General features: G+C 33.9%; 2 protein-coding genes across 3 annotated transcripts; one reads left to right on the forward strand and one right to left on the reverse strand.

The window, feature by feature from the left end:
• Nucleotides 1–1,335: 1,335 nt before the first annotated feature.
• Nucleotides 1,336–9,782, forward strand: LOC105162895 (autophagy-related protein 11). 2 transcript variants are annotated; one of them, XM_011081063.3, is made up of 6 exons: nucleotides 1,336–1,695; nucleotides 2,017–3,359; nucleotides 6,109–7,765; nucleotides 8,178–8,383; nucleotides 8,793–9,006; nucleotides 9,080–9,782. In XM_011081063.3, exons 2-6 carry the CDS (start codon nucleotides 2,416–2,418, stop codon nucleotides 9,473–9,475), a joined length of 3,417 nt encoding a protein of 1,138 aa, XP_011079365.1. In that variant the 5' UTR covers nucleotides 1,336–1,695; nucleotides 2,017–2,415; the 3' UTR covers nucleotides 9,476–9,782. The 2 variants fall into 2 exon arrangements, with proteins under 2 accessions (XP_011079365.1, XP_020549580.1); XM_020693921.2 differs by having other exon boundaries at nucleotides 1,336–1,691.
• Nucleotides 9,783–10,635: 853 nt separating this feature from the next.
• Nucleotides 10,636–12,697, reverse strand: PRPL35 (Ribosomal protein L35). The gene is made up of 3 exons (XM_011081062.3): nucleotides 12,280–12,697; nucleotides 12,029–12,145; nucleotides 10,636–10,927 (listed from the first exon to the last, which is right to left on the reverse strand). Exons 1-3 carry the CDS (start codon nucleotides 12,550–12,552, stop codon nucleotides 10,853–10,855), a joined length of 465 nt encoding a protein of 154 aa, XP_011079364.1. The 5' UTR covers nucleotides 12,553–12,697; the 3' UTR covers nucleotides 10,636–10,852.
• Between the last annotated feature and the right edge of the window lie 2,701 nt (nucleotides 12,698–15,398).

The following is a 15,398-nucleotide window of genomic DNA, read 5'->3' on the forward strand; positions in this document are numbered from 1 at the left end:
TATTTAAAAAATATTTGTGTATTTTGATCTATCTTAAAAAAATGTTAATATAATTTACGCTAGAATAAAAAGTCGAAGTATTTTTCATATTTTTTTTTAATTACAAACACATATTTCCAAAAGAATTTATTGAATATTTTATTTCGTTTCACATAAACACATCACGTGTATAAAATCTTTTCTTAAATAAAATTAGTGAAGTAATCTTTTCATACGTGGTGTGTTATGTGAAATTGAAATAGTAAATGTAACAGAAATTGCACTGTAAAATTCAATCCGAATTTAAAGAGGGATTCCTGCTAATAAATAGGATTTGAAACCTAAGAGGCGTACTTGCTGGGAGGAGTTTAACTCATTCGATCACTCTCTAAACTTGACTAGTTTTACCTCAAATGTCGTACAGGAACACTTGTAATGAAAATTTTAAAATATTATTTGTTATATATATTTAAAAATATCAACCTGTGCGGATCATATTATGTTAGCAGTAAAACATACAGTGTAATAATAGAATATAATTTATGTTATCAATATTTTGTTAACAAAAAGTATGAGATTTTTCTCTCGTTTTTGATACGTACAGGGTGAATTGAGATTATATTATTCATATTCATTCGATTTTTTTTAATTTTTTAGCACACACCCAAATTTAAAAATAAGATCTCTTACAAAAATATTTGAATCCAAACCGTTAGACTGTCTCCTTAGAGGATTATCCATATTCATTGGATGATAAATAGGATACACAAAATTACCAATGTAGCCCGACCCAAATATCCTAAAATTTTTAGAAAATTATTATATATATGCACAACTATAGGATTTAAATTTAGTTTGATATCAAATATTACTTAAAAATAATTTTTTATTTTGCCACTTAAAAAGACATTTTTTATTTTCTATTTGAATTTAGATAACTATAATATTGATAATCTTTATTCAAAAGATTTACTTAATTTAGTTAAAAAATAACTTAAATTTATTTTTGTGTTCATTGTACTTTTGTATTTTTATATTTATTCAAGTACTTAATTTTAAATTTTAAATTATTTACTATTTTCTTATATTTATATGTTAAAAAATAATAAAAAATTTATAAATTTAATTTTTTCTATTTTTTTAAAACATAATTTTCGATATGAGATACTAATGAATAATAAAATATAATTAACATCCTTGTAAACAAAAATAAAAGAATTTTCTCAAAAATGTTGATACTTCACATTCATTACACAACAACATTAAACAAAAGATACGTACGTATCAGAGTCCTAATACGCTTCATTCTACTCGCGTATAATAATTCCCCAAGAAAAGTGGAAAATACGAATAAAATACAAGAAAGAGAGAGAGAGAGAGAGAGAGATGATGATGCGATAAATACAAAAAGCAGTCAGCTAAAATCCCTTTTCCCTGTTCTTCCTGAGGACTCTTCTCTTCTCCTCCCTTTTCTCGGAGCAAAGATTGCAAAGCACGCACAGTAAACGACAGCAGGGTCTGCTGCTGCTGCTGCTGCTTCCGAGTTCCTCTGCTCTGCTGTTTGGTGTTTCCTTGCGAAGCTTCTGCTTCTGTGTATGGTTGAAACGACAGTATTAGGAGGAAGGAACGAACGGACTTCTTGATAATGATATAGTCAATCATTCATCATTCAACGACATTCCCACCATTGTCGCGAGCAAGTTGACGTGCGTGTAGGTATGTTTGTGTGTTGACAGAGACGAATATGTAGAAACTCGTAGGGAAAAGAATAGATGTCGTATGAGTTTCGTGTTGGAATTGTTTTTCTAATATTTCTGGGGTTTGGAATTCTCGTTTCTCTTGGTATCTATATCTCTTTGTCTTTTATTTATTAAAGCTGTGTGTTTTGGGTAGTTGAAAAAATGGGTTTCCACAGAGCCCTTTTTTAATTATTGTTATTTATTTGTTTGTTTTTATGTGGGCTGCTTTTGGTGGTTCTTGATTGCTGTAGTGCATTGCAAATGTGAGTAAACTTGTGTTTTGCTGATATCATGTTAGGTGGGTTGCCCTGAGATTTGTGCTTTTGTATCTTTGGAGGATTCTGCGGTGTTAGTCGGTGGCAATTGGAGTTTTCTCTGGTTAAATGTTTCGGTGGTTCGATTAAATTGGGTTTCTTTACAGATTTCTGAAGGAATATGGGGCGACGTTGTTGATGGTGAAGTTGAAGTTGAAGTTTAATTGTTGAATCACCGGTGGATTGAAGATTATTCGGGTTATATTGGCGGGTGTTATACGTGCTGTTTAGGAGTGTGCTGATAGGATCTTCATTGGGTTCTGCTGCTTTTTCTAATTTCAGTTGTGGTCTTGTTGAGTTTTGCCATCCTTATACCTGCTAAGTAGTTTAATCCTTAGGTTATTGTGGTGGAGGTTTATTGATTCCTTTGGGGGTTAGAGAAAATGTGTTCCAGTTCTTCGGAAGCTGTTGTCCAAATGGGAAAGCTGGTGGTTCATATTGCTGAGAGTGGGCGGTCATATAAACTTGACTGTGATGAAAGTACTCTTGTTGAGGCTGTGCAGAAGTTCCTGGAATCAGATTGTGGGATACCATTCCACGATCAGCTTCTTTTGTGCTTGGACTTGAAATTGGAGCCGCAGCGCCCCCTGTCAGCTTATAAACTCCCATCTAATGAACGGGAAGTGTTTTTGTTCAATAAAGCAAGGATGCGAAATAATTCACCACATCCTGCGCCGGAACAAGTTGCGATTGTTGACATTCCTGATCTGCCATTGCCATCCTCATCTAACTGTCCTCATCCACTTGATGATGCTTCAGATCCAGCATTGAAAGCGTTACCTTCATATGAGAGACAATTTAGGTTTCATTTTCACTGTGGACATGCTATTTACAATCGAACATTAGCAAAAATCGAGATGTGTGAAAGGCTTTTTCAAGAGCAGAAGGTGCAAGAGAGAGCATTAGAGATTGCTAGGGGCAACTTAGATCATTTCTACAAGATGATTCACCAAAACTACACGGACTTTATGAAATGTTATTTGCAGCAGCACCGGAGCCATGCCAACCTTCTGCTGAACTTTGGGAGGGATAAAGAGAAATTGAGATCTATAAGAATTCTGCCGTCCTTACAGACTGCCAATCGCAAGTGCCTGCTGGATTTTGTGAAGGAAGAGAACTTGCAGAAGACATGGGAGGATTGCGGCATTTCACATAGGCAGTTCGAAAACAAAGTTTCAGAATTTAAACTGGAGTTTGCAGACCTGAAGCGCAATACAGAACAATTATTTTCTGGCAAAGCTTCATTTCTTATCAAAGATTTGGAGACATCAATAGAAGACCACCAACGATTCATCAATGAGCTCAAGAGCATAATGCAGGCTTTAAGGTCATCCTCTCTCTCTGTTTCTTGACTGCATATGCACCCAGTGTTACATTTCCAACCTTCTATTTGGTTATTCTTTTTGTACAGCATGTTTCATACTACAGTTGCTTTAGTATTTTTTGTAGCCGACTGATAATATTGGCATGTGATTTATGCAAAACCAGTACATTTTTGGTAATGTAATCTCAGTTTGTTAATAGCTGTAAAAGTTTCTTTTTGTCCATTTGGTCACATGTTATGTGCTTAACGACAATGATCAGATATTGGCTCCCTTTGTCCTTTCGGCTGACTTGTCTGATATTTATTATACATTGTATGCCCTTTTTGCGTCATTAGGTATTGTCGTCTTGATTTGGCTCTTCTTGGCGGCATTGTCCGGAATATGTTTTTATTTGTGTCACAAATTTTCTCACTTAAAACCAGCCTACCAAATGCAGTTGTCAGGAATTGTCCTGACTTAGTAATACATGCTAACCACTTGGGCGGCATCAATTCTGATTTTATTTCCACATGAAGGCAAACAAAATTGGACTGCGGCGCCGACTATGGTGCAGTGTTGTTTGCAAGCATGATGTATTGGTTGACTTTTTTCTTTTTGCTTTACTAGAAACATTAAATACCTTTTATTGAATAGACTATAATTCCTTATGTAAAACATGATCCATGGTTTCATTATGTCTAAACAGTGGAGAAACTTGAGGAAAATTATGTGGAAAAATTAGTAGAATTTGATCCTATGAAATTCTCTTATGGCTATTATAATATTTGGAAGGCCAAGGTAAGACTGCTGATTTAGCCATCAGGCAAAGTTTTCTTTTACATTAAACTGACTGACATTTTCTTGGAAATGCCGGGAACTGCAAATTAGGTTCTATAATGGATGTGATGCATAAGTTTAGTTATGATCTTTGTTAGCGTCAAGGAATTCTTTGAATAGGTGTAGTTGTAGTGATTTATGTTCCAGCTTTAGGCTCAAGTATTGTGATGTCATAGTTGACAAAGTTGCTAGCTTAGGTTCTTGGGAAAGAACAGTATGCCAGGAGTAACTGGTGCACCTAGTCTTTACTACTTAGTACACATGGTAATACTTCACAAGGACTGAGGGGAGACAAGAGAGGTACAGCCCAGAGCGTTTGATCCTGGAGAGGAAGGCAAAGACTTGTGGTTTTTTGTAATGGTTTACTAGGTAAGTTTTTTATCAAGAGGATGAGCACAACCATTTCCAGCTTACGTAGGTTCCCTCAGAAATGATGATGAGGATGTTTATAGCACTCCTTTACTTTCTAGGAGCAGACAACAAGTTTTGAACTCTGCTGTTGGTTGATCCTTGTCAACTCTTTGGTGTACATAACTATATTTTACTGCTAGGCGGGTATATAAATTTGGTACCTACGAACATGTATTAAATTCTCTGTGTCCCAAAATTGCGGTCAAAATATCCAATGTACTGAGGTTCCTAAGCAAAATTCAGCTTTTAGTTTAATTTTATAGAATTTCCTTCGAATTTCTGGAAGTTTCTCAAAATTTCCTGAAATGTTAAATACTATTAAAATATTTTTATGTTCTACATAAATATCGATGAAACAATATTTACCATATTACTAACTTAATAATGAAATAATAATGAAACAAATTAATAAACTCTTCTTTATTGCGTATATGTGTAATTAGGCCTGTTAAAGGATAATTAGGAAAGGAACATTTTCATTCAATGACATGGCCTGCAAATTGTCAACACCATACTAGTAATATGTATTCCCAATTTAAAAGCAGAGGTAGGAGAGAGACCAGTTATAGCAACTTTGATCTTTGGAAACTTCATATGGTTCTGAACAACAATTTTATTTTCATTATCCGCTTTTCATTGTAGTGTTGTTCTTGTGAGATTTAAGTCAATAGGATTTACTTTGTATTCACCACCATGGTTTTAATATGTTTAAATTTGCATTAATAAATTATAGTTATACTGTCTAATATAACTTACTATATCCTCATCGTATATATATCAATGTTTTTCAAAAAATGCTTAAAATGCATTATTGATAATATCGAGAGTTTCTGAAATTTCAATTATTTTGCCAAATTCCATGCCCTTTTCGAAAATTGAAGTATGTTTAAGCTTCAAAAACATACATCAGCTATCTTATTTAATACCTTGTCCATGCAAACATGCATCTGGTCGATAAGAACTTAACATTGAAAAGTATGAAAACACATTTATTGCCTGTTTTTGCATTTGAACATAAATATTGACTTGATATCTTCTTGTAAGAGCATTTATTAGACCAAATAAATATAATAAATGTGTAGTAGAGGGGAGAAACTGCTGCTACTACTAGTACGTATTAAAAACAATTAGAAGATTGAAAAATATAAAATGTGAAACAAACTGCCTGGAAACATAGCAGGCAGTCGTAGAGATTGTTGTTGGTTTGGCAGGCGTCACAAGAAACACAGGAAACTCTCTTTCTAGAAACATGCCTTGTTGCTTTCTTGTTTCCAGACTTTGAAAATGAAAACAGGCTGCCAAATGGCCTCAACACATTCAAAAGCTTGTTTTTTGAGTTCTGTAAGGGCATCCAGATGCAACCTTGTATATCGTTATTATTGTGGCTTGCTGCATAAGTTTTTCTTGTTCTATATACATTATTTTCAAGGCTATTCTCTTTGCTTAAATATGATGTTGTTAGTATACTTTGCAGTTTGCTTGATAAGTTATTATCTAGTGAAACTAATATGTTTGTTACTGCAGTAAAGATGTAAATACTGTGAAGAAGCTTGTGGATGATTGTCTTTCCGACCAGATGTCATCTTCGCTGCGTCCTCATGATGCTGTTTCTGCATTGGGTCCTATGTATGATAGCCATGAGAAAGATTATCTCCCAAAGATGCAGGCTTGTGAGAGTGCAATTTCCGATTTGCTCAACTTTTGCATGGAAAAGAAGAACGAGATGAATATGTTTGTGCACAATTATATGCAAAAGATTGCATATATTCAGTATTCCATTAAAGACGTGCGGTATAAGTTTTCTGTCATCCAGGAGGCTTTGAAGCGTCAAAATGATCAGTTTGAGCAATTAAAGGTGGTGCGTGGGATTGGTCCGGCATACAGAGCATGCCTCGCAGAAGTAGTGAGAAGAAAAGCTGCAATGAAAATCTACTTGGGCAAGGCTGGACAATTGGCTGAAAAACTTGCAACAGAGAGAGGTGCTGAAGTTAGGAGACGTGAGGAATTCTTTAAAGAACATGGTACTTATATTCCTCGGGATATTTTAACATCCATGGGATTGTATGACATGCCAAACCCTTGTGATGTCAATATAATTCCTTTTGACTGTAATCTGCTTGATATAGACATTTCAGATCTAGACCGTTATGCTCCTGAATCATTGTTAGGTCTCTGTTCAAAGAGTGAGAAGCGTGGGACTTTGAGGAGTTCATCACGCATGTCTGATGATAGTTCAGAGGCAGCTGAAGTAGAAGCTGTGGACTTTCCCGGGAAGTATGATTTCCATGACTTAGTTGAGGGGTCAGAGTTGGTGGAGATTTCTGTTACTAGCAAGATGGAAGTTGAGAATGCAAAACTAAAAGCTGAACTTGCTTCTAAAATTGCCTTAATATGTTCCATGAGTGCTGAGTTTGATTATGGATCACTTGATGACAGGAAATTAGATAGTATAGTGCAAAATGTTGCCGAGAAGACTTCTGAAGCTTTACATCTGAAAGATGTGTATGAAAAACACCTGCAATCAATGCTAAAGGAAAAGCAAATGCAGTGTGAATCTTATGAGAAACGGATTCAGGAGTTGGAGCTGAGGTTGTCAGATCAGTATGTGCAAGGATGTAAACTTTCAGCTGATCAGGATGCATCTAATTTTGTGGCGTCAACCACAAAGAATCATGATAACAAGTCAGAAGTGTCGGAAGTTGGAGAAATTCCCATGCACCATGCAATGGATGTGGTCTCATGTGCATCTAGCTCAAAATCTGGGATTCTCCCAGAACATGTTAAAGGACAAGAAGGATTGGATGACAATATGACAGATTCCTCTGGTATGCTAAACCCTCAGCTGGATTCGTCGATGCTGGATCTAAACCGTGATAAAGGACATCTTTCTGGTAAAGAAAAGAAGCAAATACTATTGTGTGATGGGAGCACTGCACTTGCTACGAGTAATATGGCTGTTAGTGTGTCGCAGAAACCAGATGTTCTATCCTGTGAAACAGCTGTTTTACCAGGTTTGGATGCCAAAGTAAGTGATAACCTGGTGCTGGAATTGCAACAGGCACTAGCAGAGAAATCAAGTCAATTAGACAACGCAAAAGCCAAGATCCAGGCATTAATTGATGAGGTTTATGAGCTCGGAAGCGAGTTGGAGATCAATCGGAAGCTACTTGATGAATCTCAGGTATTATTACTAACTGGAAAGTGATGAACTCTTTATTTTCTGTGTACCAGGGGTCTGTAAGATGCATGCTATTAATTAAGTGACACTCTATAGAACTTTTCCTCCTCTCCATTTCAGGTTTCTGAATGCTACTTTTTAATTTGTTCAAGGGTAGACAGCGGAATGAAAATCCGCATTTACTTGTTGGATTCAGGAGCACCTTTTAGATATCATTCTTAGTGGTATATGTACTGGTTTGGGGTGCGTTTGGTATTTCTAAACAAAGTATAGTGAGGAGGTAGGACACTTGAGGACAATTTTAGTTTGCTCGCATGTACTGTTGTGCTTTGTAACAGTATTTTATTTCCGCATCGAACTCCATATGAAATTTTAAAATTCATCAGTGTTAAGACTGTTCTATTTGTTGCTTCAGATGAACTGTGCTCATTTAGAAAATTTTCTGCATGAGGCAAGAGAGGAAGCACAAACACATCTTTGTGCAGCTGATCGCAGGGCCTCTGAATATAGCGCACTGCGTGCCTCGACTGTCAAAATGCATGGTCTTTTTGAGAGGCTGAGAAGCTGTGTTTCATCATCAGGGGTGGCTGCTTTTTCCGACTCGTTACATGCTTTAGCTAGGTAAGCAGTTCTGCTTTCCATTTTGCCGTTGGATTTGATATTTATATGGGTTGCTGTTAAGTATGCTAATCACATACAGTACTGAAATAATGTCTAGGCTTGTCCAGTGAACTTGTATGCTCGATGCGTGTGCCTGTTACCATAGTATGTTTCTGATATAAAGTTTTATAGATTCTTTGGATAATTTATTGTCGTTTTCCATAACTGCACCTTCTGATGCTGTAACAGGCTTGGTTTCTTTCTGATTATTGGAGTTTCCCTCTCATAAAATACATGTGAAATTTTCTTTTAGTACTAACAAAATTTCTCCTTTAGTTCTTGCCTGCCTTGCAATTTTGCATTCTGTTTTCATTGGATGGTGCAATGCTAATGGAAATTGATGTCTGATTGTATTGCTTGAAATTTTCAGTTCTGCCAATGAAAACGATGATGATAGTACTGCTGAATTCTGTGAATTTGTTCGGATTCTTGCCGATAAAGTTGCCATTTTGTCACGGCAGCGAGCAGAATTGCTTGACCGGTATTCCAAAGCTGAAGCTACAAGCGAGCAGCTTAAAAAGGAGTTAGAAGAGAAGAAAGAGTTGGTGAACACTCTTTACTTGAAGCATCAATTGGAAAAACAGGTAGCTATATACCACTCTTCCTTCCAACTACATTACAAAACCATGATAAAATGAAACGATATTCCCATTACAGGCGAATAAAGAGAAGATTTCATATGGTCGTTTAGAAGTCCACGAGATTGCTGCATTTGTCCTCAACTCTTCCGGGCACTACGAGGCTATCAACCGAAACTGCCCATATTATTATCTCTCTGCTGAATCTGTGGCGTTATTTGCCGACCACCTCCACACTCGTCCGAGCTACATTGTAGGACAGGTTGTCCATATCGAACATCAGATAGTGAAATCTTCTCTGTCAACTTCAGACCAAGACCATGTAGATATACTGACCTCCGAAACCGGAACCAGCCAGCTGACCTTGAACCCGGGATCGACTTCAAATCCATACGGTCTACCCATTGGGCGTGAATATTTTGTCGTGACGGTAGCGATGTTACCTGATACAACTGTTCACTCGCCTCCTTCCTGATCTTATTGCAAATGGCAGATAGATGTGATGGAAGACACCAAAGTGTGAATATGACTTAAAACTGAATGCTTTTTAGTGAGACTGTGACTTGGTTCCTTTTTCTTTCTGTACAGTTTAGAAATCAATTCAATCCATCTCTTCTGTAAATAAAGATGGCTGATTTCTCATGTATATTTGTCTATGTTTATGTTTCACCAGAGCCCCAATGATTGTCATAAGGCAAAATCTTGATGGGATGGTGGAGTTTTGGTGATTTTATTCCAGTTCTTGGACAACTTTTTCTTGAAAGCTTTCAATTTCCTTTCTCTTTTTGGAGGATTGATTTGTTATGCAGCAGCATTAGCTTCTTGATCATGCAAATTAGATTGGAGATTCAGTTCAAATCTCATGCTATTTTCTTGGTTTTGAAGTAGTCTGTTTCACCCTTTTAGGTTTATCCTCTAAATTTTCAGTTAAATGTCCTTATATTTACACCTCTTTTGAAAATATTCTTTTATACCTGATTCATTTTCATTAAGATTCCCACAAAAAATGTTGATGTTAAAATTACATAAAATTTTAATTGTGCCCCTCATTTAACATTATCATGTATATTTTTGTATTTATAAAGAAATAAATGTAATATATCTAAATATATATATATGGAGTGAGTTAACACCGTTGTATAAATACAAATTTATTACATGAAAATATTAAATAAGGGGGTAAAATTGAAAAAGTTTGCAACTTTTTCATTAACGTCGGCATTTTTCATCTAAATTCTAGCCAAAAAAAAAAAAAAACCAAATATAAATAATGAATTTTCGGAGAAAGTGCAAGCATAATTTTGAAATATCTTTGAAGAAAAATGTCATTTCACATTTTCAGAAGGAAGTGTAAATGTAATTAACCTTATAAATTAACACCAATTTCATGAATTCAAGGTGCGTTATGTCAAACAGCAATAATACCGTACCTATATATTGATTTTTAGTCACATTAAAAATCTTGAATAAAGAGATAATGAAGTATTTAGGGATCCAGCTTAAATTTATTTAATTTAATTTCGGTCTTTCTTTTGGAAACCTGGGGAAATTCTTGCCTAATGCTCAGTAAAAGCCAGATGAAGTAGCAGCAGAGGGTGCCATTTACAATCATGGAAGTAAGAACATACCCATGGCTTGCAGAGAACAAAATATCTTCATTGAATGATAAAGCTCAAGCAGCTAAAAGGTAGCGCTCGTAACAGATATGCATTTGGAAGATAAAATGGCGAAATGGATGCAAAAAATGAATCATATGATGAACAAAGTTGATGGGCTCTTTTGGTACGCTACAAGGACCTTTGCAATGAAACGACGAGCTCTACACATTAGCACTTGACAAGTGAATCTACCTTTAGTTCGACCGGTTTACTTTCAAATATGGCAAGGCACCTATCACGTTGTTATAGTCGCTCCGGTCAACTTGCACCTGCAGATAACAAACACTTAGATGTAACAGAGCATAGTGTTGTCAAAAGAGAAACTAATTCATGAGAATCTTGGGGTATGTGCGAATGGAAAGTAGAAAATCAGCAAGTAGGTTTGCAGCAACTCCAGGGCACTCTAACGCATTCACAGCTGATCTGCCAATGGTGGACATAATTAGTCACTACTTTCGTTTCTCTGTTTTCTTTCTTTATGTAGTTCTCATCAATAAGCAAGCATCTTCAGTCTTCCGCAGCAAATAAGCAAAAACAAGCATTCGACAATAAATGTGAATATCATCCATGTAGTGCCTGGAATTCATATTCATGACCAGTTTTCATCTTAAAAACTCGAAATTGTCATGCTACTCGACAAAAGAACGCCCAGTAGAAAGTGCAGTAGTATTTCCATGTTTATACTTTACTTTAGTCAACAGGGCCTCCAGAGCAACTCTAGTCTACGTCTACGTTGTAGAACCAACGCTGCTTAAAAATATTATGCCAAACCAGAGTAACCAACAAATTACAATGCATGCGTGTTTGGAACATTTTGTATGCCGTTTCAACAAAACTATCGGACCATAAACTCCATAATTACAATAAGATGATAGAACAGGCATATGCTCAAGCTAAAAGATTGAGGGCTTCACGATAGTCTTCCTGACAATTCCCCATGTTCTCAACCCTGAATTTCATTGTAGAGAAAATCTTTAACGGTTATGAACCTCTTTTCTTTCTAACTTCAGAATAAAGATCATCCAGCAGCACCATCCTAAATCTTATCCCATTATTTTTCCCTCATTACTCTCATTTCACCATATCTTTAACAGTTAAAAATAACTCGGGCTAATTGTTAGAGATATTAAATATTAAATGATTCTCCAATCTAACAACTTAAACTTTTAGACGAAGCATTCATTCTTTAACACCGAACCTCTAGCTTGTTTAACCTAAACTCCTTTGCAATTTTACCCGTATGCTAGCTATAACCACCACACTGGTATAAGAACAGTGAGAATAGCATCAAAGCAAGGTAAAAAACAAATATTTTCATTTCAAAAGAGAAATAAAGAAATTCAAGAAAAAATTAGCTTCAAAACTCAAACCATTTTAGAGAGTCTCAATCTCCTCTTAGTATTCTTTTTCCTCAGCAAATGCTGCTTCCCTGCTCTTCTCCTCATTATCTTCCCACTTCCCGAGACCCGAAACCGCTTAGCAGAAGCCTGAATTTTCCCATTCAAACATCATCAAGATTAAAAATTTCGAAAAGCCCACATCACTAAACACACACACACACACACACACCATGAAATTCAAACTAAACAAGCTATACACAACGTCAAGACAAAGAATTTGCCTTGTGGGTCTTCATCTTGTAGCCCTTTGCACATACTACCGTCAGCGGCAATGAATTCCTCTGAACAGGGCCGGTAGCAGTGAGGGTTTTGCTGAGAACAAGAGGACGAAGCCCAGAAATAGAGTGCGAGGAACTGAGGTTGAGAGATGAGGCTTGTTTCTTGATGAACGGCGTGAAGGTAAAGGCAACTGCAGCTGTTCGTTTTTCTCTCCGTGGAGAAAAAGTTTTCAGTCCAAAAGAAAATCCTGTAGTAGCCATTGTTGCTGCAGTCATTTCAGCTGTCAGGAAGATGGGTTTTTCAAGCAGTTGTGAGTTTTCTTGAGAGCTTGTGGCTATGGATAAAGGGGTGTGGAGAAATTTGCCCAGACGATTGGGAACCTCAAATCTTGTTTCGGTAATTGGAAATGAAATGCGGGGTGAGTTTACAGTTCACTGCTCTCTGTTAAAAGGGTAAATTTGAATGTGTAGCTTTTAAAAGATTTAATTGCACATAGTTATTATCTCAAGGTATGAAATAAGTTTTAAAATTATACTTATTTTCTTTTCTAAAATTCACTATTTGTATTTGATCCCTTTTTATTAAGATTTAAATAAAAAATAGTTATATTAAATTAAAAAAAATTATATAATTTTTTAATTTTATCTCTCATTTTAACATTTTTATGTAACATATTTAAACTTGAAAAAAATATAATGATATTAACCTTACTTTATATATATATACATATTATATTTATTCTTTTATAAATATAAAAATATACATAAAAAATGTTAAATGATAGGAAAAATTAAAAATTTACGTAATTGTTTTTGCTTACAGCATTTATAGTCCAAAACCCCCCACCCCAATGGAAGCGGGTCAAGTGTAAATCAAAAAATTTCAGAGAGGGTGTAAGTGTAATTTCAAAAAAAAATTGGAGAAAAGTGTAATTGAACATTTCTATAAGGAGTTTAAGTATAATTAACCCTTTTTAAAAGTATATTATTATCTTATATTGTTGTGGTTTTTATATTATAATTTTTGTTTTCAATTTAGATAATGTTTGATAAGTGATTTTTGCTAAAATTTTTAGCTGATTGATAAGTCGTGGTCATACCTTAAGGGCTTCTGCATATAAAAAAAGTATAATGTAAGGCACGAGCATGAGTTATCATCAAAGCGATTCTGTCTAATATGCTGTTTATATTTAAAGCAGACATGAGATAAGCCACGGAACATGGCCGATACACAAGAACGTTTACGTCCATTGCTGCAGAATTGCCCGTAACATAGGCCGTGCAAATGGCTTATCTCTAGATGATAATTTTCTGAATGTGGTCTACTATTCGACTTATGGTAATTTTTGGATAATTTCGATGAATGAAAATGATGAATTTTTTTATAGAGAAATGCAAAGAAAACATTACCCCTATGTTTGGATTTGTGTTTTGAACGTTTTGTTTTATGTTTTGAAGATAAAGAGTGAGAAATAGAGATAAGTAAGTGTGTGTTGGAGATAGATATGTTTGGATTTGTGTTTTGAGGTAATTTAAAATATTTTAAAATAAGTGGTGTATGTTTGATGTTGGAATTTGGGAGACAAAAATCACTGTTCATTGTCAAATTATATCTCTTTTATATATAAATATTTTATGTTTAATGTTGTATTTTTGGAAGGACAAAAATTACTGTTTATTGTCAAATCATGTCTTTTTTATATTATATATATAGAAAGTTGAAAAACAAAAAAATATAAAAACAAATATTAAGTGTATTTTTATCTTATTTCGAAAAATACGAAAACATGAATTCAAACATAGTGTTAGTTTATTTGCTAGAGTTTTACTTTCAAAACATAAATAAGAATTGAGTCTCTTGAAATTCTATGATCTAAAGAATCCAATATCACTTTTACTACGATCTTTTTTAATTTTCTATGTAGATATGTCATTAGAATCAATTATTGGATTTAATATTCTAAATTCTTACGGTTCAACAATTAATAATCTAACGTATATGTAAATGAATATTATATATAGATTAAATATAATTTGTTACCAACTATTATGTGACACACTTCATGTGTGTGCAATTTTTATAAATATTATTTAAAATAAAATATTTATTATTTAATAAAGCATATATAAAATAATAAATTAATACTAAATTTGTAAAAACTAGTGACATAGAAAAGATGAAAGAAAATTAAAAAGAAATAAATAACTATCAAAAGATAATGGGGGTGGGAAGTTAGATGAAAATTTTAAAAAAAAATAAAAAATTAAATTTAAAAAAAAAACATACCAAAAAATAAAGGCGAGACACCAACGACGTGTTGTTTATAGTTGATGAAATTATGTAATTATTAGATGAAGGCATGAAATTGTCAATTTTGCCTTTGTTGTATTAATTTTTAAAAAAGAAATTATAAAAAAATAGAATGAGGAAGATGAAAAATTTTAAAAAAATTATAAAAGAAATAACCCACTTAGTCCATACGAAAAAATTCCAAAAAAAAATTTAAAAAATAAGTACAATTATAATTCATAGTCCATAAAGGCATGGTTAGTTCACTACAAAAAATATATATATATAAAAAATAAACGAAAACTAATAGATTTAGCTAATTGTTAGACTACTGCTGAAAACGTATTAAATGAAAGAGGGTGAAAAGAAAATGAACAATTCATCAAAATCAAGAAAATAAAATAATTTTAAATATGTATAAATGAAAAAAAAATATATTGCTACATTTATATTTTTATCAATCAAAGATGATTATTTTAGTGCCCTCCCTCTTAATAAATAGTATAAATGTGTGGTCATTTTCCAATTTATAAAATATAAAAATTGCACTAAGTTTTATTTTTATTTTTTTTCAAAGATAAAGGGAGTTATAAATAGTCGGAAACGTACACTCGATACATGTTTTATATATAATATTTTTGTTAATGTATTAATTTTTTGATAAAATATAATTGAATTCTAATAGTATGTTCTTTTTAGATAGGTAAAATGTCATATTTGGTCCCTTAAATTTTTGTTTAAAATTACTTTAGTCCCTCGAGTTTATTTTTTTGACTTTAACATTCCTAAACTTTAATTTTTGTCTCAATTTGGTCCCTCTGACCATTTTAAG

Source organism: Sesamum indicum, linkage group LG5 (genome assembly GCF_026168435.1).
Source record: "Sesamum indicum cultivar Baizhima isolate 11 linkage group LG5, ASM2616843v1, whole genome shotgun sequence".
NCBI lineage: Eukaryota > Viridiplantae > Streptophyta > Magnoliopsida > Lamiales > Pedaliaceae > Sesamum > Sesamum indicum.